The sequence below is a fragment of the Cyprinodon tularosa genome, unplaced genomic scaffold (genome assembly GCF_016077235.1).
Source record: "Cyprinodon tularosa strain WSP-4 unplaced genomic scaffold, ASM1607723v1 ctg1050, whole genome shotgun sequence".
NCBI lineage: Eukaryota > Metazoa > Chordata > Actinopteri > Cyprinodontiformes > Cyprinodontidae > Cyprinodon > Cyprinodon tularosa.
This window is the reverse complement of record NW_024037839.1, coordinates 283,851-290,609: the sequence shown is the minus strand read 5'-3', so window position 1 is coordinate 290,609 and position 6,759 is coordinate 283,851. Positions and strand designations below refer to the sequence as shown.

Below are 6,759 nucleotides of genomic sequence, written 5' to 3'. Positions count from 1 at the left end.
AAATAAACTATATTTTTTTGAAACAAATACTTTCCACAGTATGGTTCAGAATGATCATTTTTTTAAAATTTCCATTCGTTCTTCCATTTAATTAAGAGTATTAGAATAGTACATATGTTAGCAGATGTTCAATTTGTTCACATTAGAAATAAGTTATTTCTCTCAATGATTTTCTGTCCTACATTTGCACTTAAATTTTGAATGTTTATTACATTATCCTTTTCAGAACTCCACAGTGCCTCTGATGTCTTCTTTGCTGCCTGCAATGGTGTTTCTGCTTCTTCAGCTGCATGATATCCCTTATATGCACCAGATGCTGCTCCTGCTACGGCACCTGCACCCAACACAGCTGCTACTGTGATTCCCACAGTTCCAGCCACTGTAGTAGATGTTATGCCGGTTCCTGTTCCAGCTGAGTTAGTAAGAGCTGCTGCTGCAACGTTAATTCCGCTTGCTGCTGCATCTAGATTACCGACTGATTTAAATAATGAAATAAAAGCTAGACAAGCTCTCACCGCACCAAAAAACGCCCCTAACAGTAAACCTGTTGATATACCAGCTACTTTTGTTAAAAACTTCCAAACTCTGTTTTTAGCTTCCTGCCTGGTTTCTTCTTCTGACATGTTTCCAGAAGAATTTGCAATTTGTTTTTCTTCATGTTTTTTTATTTTGTCCACTATTTTGAGCATCTCATTGGTGTAGCAGTTTCCATCGTTTGCATTCACTATCTCTTCTATTGATTCCAGTATCTTATTAACCTGGTAGCTGTTGGTCCTGTACGGGTTGTCTGAATCTTTGTTCCAGTATTTGTTGTCTATGACATGGCAACGACCACCACATTTTTTCACTAATTCACTCAGATTAGCATTGTGGCTAATGTAATCTTTGATTTTCTTCCCTTCAGGGAGATTATCACCATGGGTGAAGACAATTGTTGCAAACTTGAACACTTCTTCAGAGAAGTATTCAGTTATTTGGTTGAAGATTTCATTCTCCTGCTTCGAAAATCTTCCATATTTAATCACAATGAGGAAAGCATGTGGTCCAGGTAAGCACTCTGTGATGCACCTGACTATTTCAGGCTTTAATTTTTTTTCAGGTATTTTTGTATCAAAGAAGCCAGGCGTATCAATCAGGGTTATTTCTTTTCCATTGAGGTGTTGAGTTTTAGCTTGGCAGGGACTTTCACCAGAGTTGAAAGAATGAGAGATGTCAAACTGTTCTGTCCCAAAAATAGTGTTTCCAACACTGCTTTTCCCATCCCCGGTCTTACCAAGGATCACAATTCTTCTTGAACTGGGAGCTGAAAGATATAAACACCACAGAGATAGGCAATTAAATTGGCTCTTGGTACACTGCACACTAAAATAAAATTTTACTCTACATGAACAACAGAAAACATAGAAAATAATCTTAGGAAAACAAGAAAAGCCGTGAAGAAATTATTTTGGCTTTTAGATGGAGGTAGAGCATGTCCAGGGCAGGAAAATAATATTTTAATATCAATATAGCCCTTTTGTCTTGTTTACCATCTTAACTACTCAGATAATAAACCTTTCAAGAAAGGTTTATTACCTGAGTAGTTCAAATAACACTACATTATTAATCTGTTAAGTAAAATAAGATAGCTATCTGCTTGCTATAACTTCTTAGGTAATCCTCCCCAAGGTCTGAGGGGAATCACATCACGCAGCATTGATGATGCCAACCAGCTGGGTACTGTATTAAACGGAAAATGTTATTTCGTTTTGTTTCAATTTTATAAAAAAAATAAATAAAAAAAACTGGATTAATCCAGGATTTAATTAGCTGATTGTGTGTGTATAACCAACAAAGAGGCCAAGCAGGCTAAGCCAGAAAGCTCACAGAGATGAGAATTTATATTTACAAATCAGAACAGGCAAGAGAAAAAAAAAAGCCTTGGAGTGAGCAACTGAGAAAAGGAGGACCCCTGAAATGAGCCACTGAGACTAATACCCCATTTACACTACCCTTGAAAAACCGTGCCGAGACCGGTCCGAGCTCAGTAACTGACATAACTTATCATGTGTAAATGGAAAGCAAACTGAACTGAACCGAGCTAGACACAACCGAACCGAGTTAACTGCAGACCAGTTCCAGAGGTGGGCTCGACTAGGTTTTTCCCTGGCTTGGTTCTCTGATAACAAGAGCCCATGAGGAGAATGCGTCATCTCCGTCTGGCTGCACATCCCGATTCACACTCCATTCCAGTAGTTGGCGGTAATGCCCCTCCGGAAGTTGCTTGCCAACCAACACAAAACAAAAGAAGAACAACAACTATAAACAACAATCGAAATGTTCTCTGCGCAACATAATAATAATGGCTTCAAAAGAGCATGGTGTGGACTGGGATGACGCAGAGACTGACCCCTTTATTGTTGCCGTCTTCACCTGACCCTCCGCAAACACCGAAGTACAGCAATAATAATCTAGCATAACTTTCTGAATGTGACGGGCGCCGCCATTTTGATTTGCCTGATTCCCTCGTTATTCGTCTCCTTCTTCTTGTGTTTTATGGCAGTTGGCAAACAACTTTTGGTGCATTACCGCCACCAACTGCTTGATTTCCTCCTTCAATACTGGCAGTGATACCGCAGATCATCACTAGGAGGCGAGGAGTCGAGATAGCATGATGTGTAAACGGTCATCAGAACCAAGCTCGGCCTGGTTAACTTATCCGAGCTCGGAACGGTCTCGGCATGGATCGGTTTTTCAAGGGTAGTGTAAATGGGGTAAAAGAAACCCCTGGTTGCTGCTGGCCTCACTACTGAGCTGCAGCTGCATGAAACTCAAGCCTTCTAAATGGGAATGGACAAAAGGTTTGCAGGTGTGGCATAATTCGGGACAGAAAAAACAAAATGTCTTTTGATGATGTTGATCATTTCATGTGTTTACTGATGAGTAACGACGAAGCTAACAGGATAGATCACATGCTACGCTATGCTACAGGAATATGCTGTGAGCAGTTGTTGAAGGGTGGACAAGCTTTATTTCACTAAGGGTTTAAAAACTGATAAACTGATATAACATTAGTGTTCATGTGTTCCTCATATGCTCATTACATTTCGATTGCCAAGTATGACCAAGAGTCATTTAGTGGAATACTGATGTCTATTTGCTGCTGTTATTTCAAAAAGACTAAAGAATAATTTGACTAAAGGTTATTGGTTGTTGATTAAGCAAATCATTTAATAAAACATTATTTGGCATTTCACCTCATGGATTTTGCATTGTGAATTGGTCTGAAAACATTCAATTTTCTCTAAATTAGTGAAAAGCTAATTGAGCATATCCCAAATTCTTCCAGATAAACTTTTCAAACACAAAACCCATCTTAAATTATACTATATTTTTCAACCATGTTTCCCCTTCCTCTTTCTACATAGTTTAGTTGAGTTTCACTAGTTTTTAGTTAAGAGTGTTAATCTGAAATATGTTTGACTTGGAGCTGAATGATTTTTGTTAACAAACTCTTATATTTTGAACAGAAGTTGTGGTGAATTTATTCCATGTATGTGCAGAATTAACTGTTTCACCATGATTAGTGCTTGAATCAGCATTTCATTTATTGTTCTAACACAGGCGTGTGTTCATAAATAGTAAATAACAGCCAAAATAATATCTAATTACATAAGATATTTACCACCCCTACCGGGGAGGGCAATACACATCTTAAAGTATCAGAAATATAAATTCCCAGCTCTCTAGGAATTGAATAGAATATAAATCCACAACATTAATGTGGCACCCAACCCGGATGAGCATTGAACAAAAGATCACGACACCAGCAATGACATCAACGACCCCCTACTACTGAAGTTTTGACCTGTTTTTTTGGTTCAATTTGGATTTTTTCTAAGACATACACTATATTGCCAAAAGTATTTGCTCACCCATCCAAATTATTGGAATCAGGTGTTCCAATCACTTCCATGGCCACAGGTGTATAAATTCAAGCACCTAGGCATGCAGACTGTTTTTACAAACATTTGTGAAAGAATGGGTCGCTCTCAGGAGCTCAGTGAATTCCAGCGTGGAACTGTGATAGGATGCCACCTGTGCAACAAATCCAGTCGTGAAATTTCCTCGCTCCTAAATATTCCACAGTCAACTGTCAGCTGTATTATAAGAAAATGGAAGTGTTTGGGAACGACAGCAACTCAGCCACGAAGTGGTAGGCCACGTAAACTGACGGAGCGGGGTCAGCGGATGCTGAAGCGCATAGTGCGAAGAGGTCGCCAACTTTCTGCAGAGTCAATCACTACAGACCTCCAAACTTCATGTGGCCTTCAGATTAGCTCAAGAACAGTGCGCAGAGAGCTTCATGGAATGGGTTTCCATGGTCGAGCAGCTGCATCCAAGCCATACATCACCAAGTGCAATGCAAAGCGTCGGATGCGGTGGTGTAAAGCACGCCGCCACTGGACTCTAGAGCAGTGGAGACGCGTTCTCTGGAGTGACGAATCGCGCTTCTCCATCTGGCAATCTGATGGACGGGTCTGGGTTTGGCGGTTGCCAGGAGAACGGTACTTGTCTGACTGCATTGTGCCAAGTGTAAAGTTTGGTGGAGGGGGGATTATGGTGTGGGGTTGTTTTTCAGGAGCTGGGCTTGGCCCCTTAGTTCCAGTGAAAGGAACTCTGAATGCTTCAGCATACCAAGACATTTTGGACAATTCCATGCTCCCAACTTTGTGGGAACAGTTTGGAGCTGGCCCCTTCCTCTTCCAACATGACTGTGCACCAGTGCACAAAGCAAGGTCCATAAAGACATGGATGACAGAGTCTGGTGTGGATGAACTTGACTGGCCTGCACAGAGTCCTGACCTCAACCCGATAGAACACCTTTGGGATGAATTAGAGCGGAGACTGAGAGCCAGGCCTTCTCGTCCAACATCAGTGTGCGACCTCACAAATGCGCTTCTGGAAGAATGGTCAAAAATTCCCATAAACACACTCCTAAACCTTGTGGACAGCCTTCCCAGAAGAGTTGAAGCTGTTCTAGCTGCAAAGGGTGGACCGACGTCATATTGAACCCTATGGATTAGGAACGGGATGTCACTTAAGCTCATATGTGAGTCAAGGCAGGTGAGCAAATACTTTTGGCAATATAGTGTAACAAGGCTTTTGTTGGGCTAATTTATAATGCATGGAACTCAACTTTGATCAAGATATTGTGACCTGAGAAAGCTTCCTGGACGGGAGGCAAAACATGTTCAAACTTGGAAAACAAAGTCCAGTGGATTCTTTTTTAACTTTTGGAACTTTGGAATGACTATGACCTAGATGACTGAGAATTTTTACCACCATATTATCCCAGTATTTCACAGGCTTCTTTAAATGTTGGGCGTGTTGTGCACGCTTTTTCTTCAGCAAAAGAGTCTTGTATGCCATAGAGGCCAAGGCAGTTGAGTGCATTAGTTCTTGTTTTCTTTGAAACAATTGTACCCGCTATTCCAGGTTTTTCTGAAACTTGCCACAAGTGGTTTTTGGCACTTGGAAAGCTTTTCTAATAAGTCTTTTCACTCCTCTGTCAGAAATCCTGCAAGGTACACCTGGTTGGTTTATGGTGAAACTATGTTCTTTCCACTTGCAGATTATGGCACCAACAGTGCTCACAGGAACATTCAGAAGTTTAGAAATCCTTATGTAGAATGTGCCAGCATTATTTGCAACAAGGTTGCGAAGGTTTTGAGGTTTACCCAGCATGAGATATGTGATACCAGAGACACTGTTTTATAGGCCATCATTTGGAACTGAATGAGCTGATATTAAATTGCAGTTTAACTTTACACCCCCTCACTCAAAACATGGCTGGCGCACACTAAATTGTGACATACTCTTCGCTGTCAACTGTGACTCTGCCCAATCCTTTTCTGCACATGGCTTATGGCCTTTCTTAATCAGTGGCTACTCTCTTCTTTATTTAATTTATTTATTTCATTCATTCATCAAAAGAAAAAAAACACCATAAAACCTGTGCAGGTAAGCCCCCGGTTTTGAGAAGGCAATTTCTTGCACTACCAGACCAGGAAGCTCTTGTCACCATAGTAACAGTTTAGTCTCATGCAGGGACTATTGCCATGATACACCAGCTGCTTGAGAAAAAAGGCTAAAGTGTCTAGAAAACCAAAACTATTAACACGCACCTTAGGTGCGCTAATACTACTACATCAACATTCCACTCATTGTGTGCTTCTGGTTTAACCTTTGTAGCCTGCCTGGCTGTGTGTTTCCTGGACAGGATCACCTGTTATAGTTGTCTTTTGTATCTCTGCTTCTTTCTTTATGTCTGCTTCTGTCTTCTTGAACCCTAGTCTGTCTCGGCAGATGGCCGCTCACATTGACCCTGGTTCTGCTCGAGGTTTCTAAAAGGGAGTTTTTCAAGTCTCGGTGACGCCATGAAAGGAGAAGCAGCCTGATTGCCCTGCTCTGAGGAAAATCCCATAAAACTAGCTTAGTTGGCAATATAACATATAATTTATAACAACCCGACGAATTACAAAAATGTCTACTCTCAGAAAAGAAGCTGATAAGAAAAATAAAACGACTTCGCGGAAAGAAACCTGCCAACTTTCAGAAACTACATCGGTTGTGAGTGAACAGAAAGACAACATGGACATCGTGCTTGCAGAGTTAATACAACTGAGAAAGGAACAAACGGAAGCTTCATACAAAACTAAAGTTACTCTGTCAAGGGTGGAATCATCATTGAAAGACGTGCTTGAGAGAATGACGAAA

The 6,759-nt window shown here is 40.8% G+C and overlaps 1 protein-coding gene across 1 annotated transcript; it reads right to left on the bottom strand.

Moving 5' to 3' along the window:
- Positions 1–222: 222 nt before the first annotated feature.
- LOC119783674 (GTPase IMAP family member 7-like) lies at positions 223–5,902 on the bottom strand. The gene is made up of 3 exons (XM_038285305.1): positions 5,859–5,902; positions 335–1,380; positions 223–260 (listed from the first exon to the last, which is right to left on the bottom strand). Exons 1-3 carry the CDS (start codon positions 5,900–5,902, stop codon positions 223–225), a joined length of 1,128 nt encoding a protein of 375 aa, XP_038141233.1.
- Positions 5,903–6,759: the final 857 nt, after the last annotated feature.

Excerpts from the sequence above, each read along its gene's own strand:
- LOC119783674 (XM_038285305.1), bottom strand. The coding sequence starts at position 5,902 with ATGTGCAGAAAAGGATTGGGCAGAGTCACAGTTGACAGCGAAGA. Across the intron at positions 1,381-5,858 it reads GTCACAGTTGACAGCGAAGA|AGTAAAATTTTATTTTAGTG; the intron begins GTATGTCACAAT and ends TTGTTCATGTAG. Across the intron at positions 261-334 it reads AGCAGCTGTGTTGGGTGCAG|GCAGCAAAGAAGACATCAGA; the intron begins GTGCCGTAGCAG and ends ACACCATTGCAG.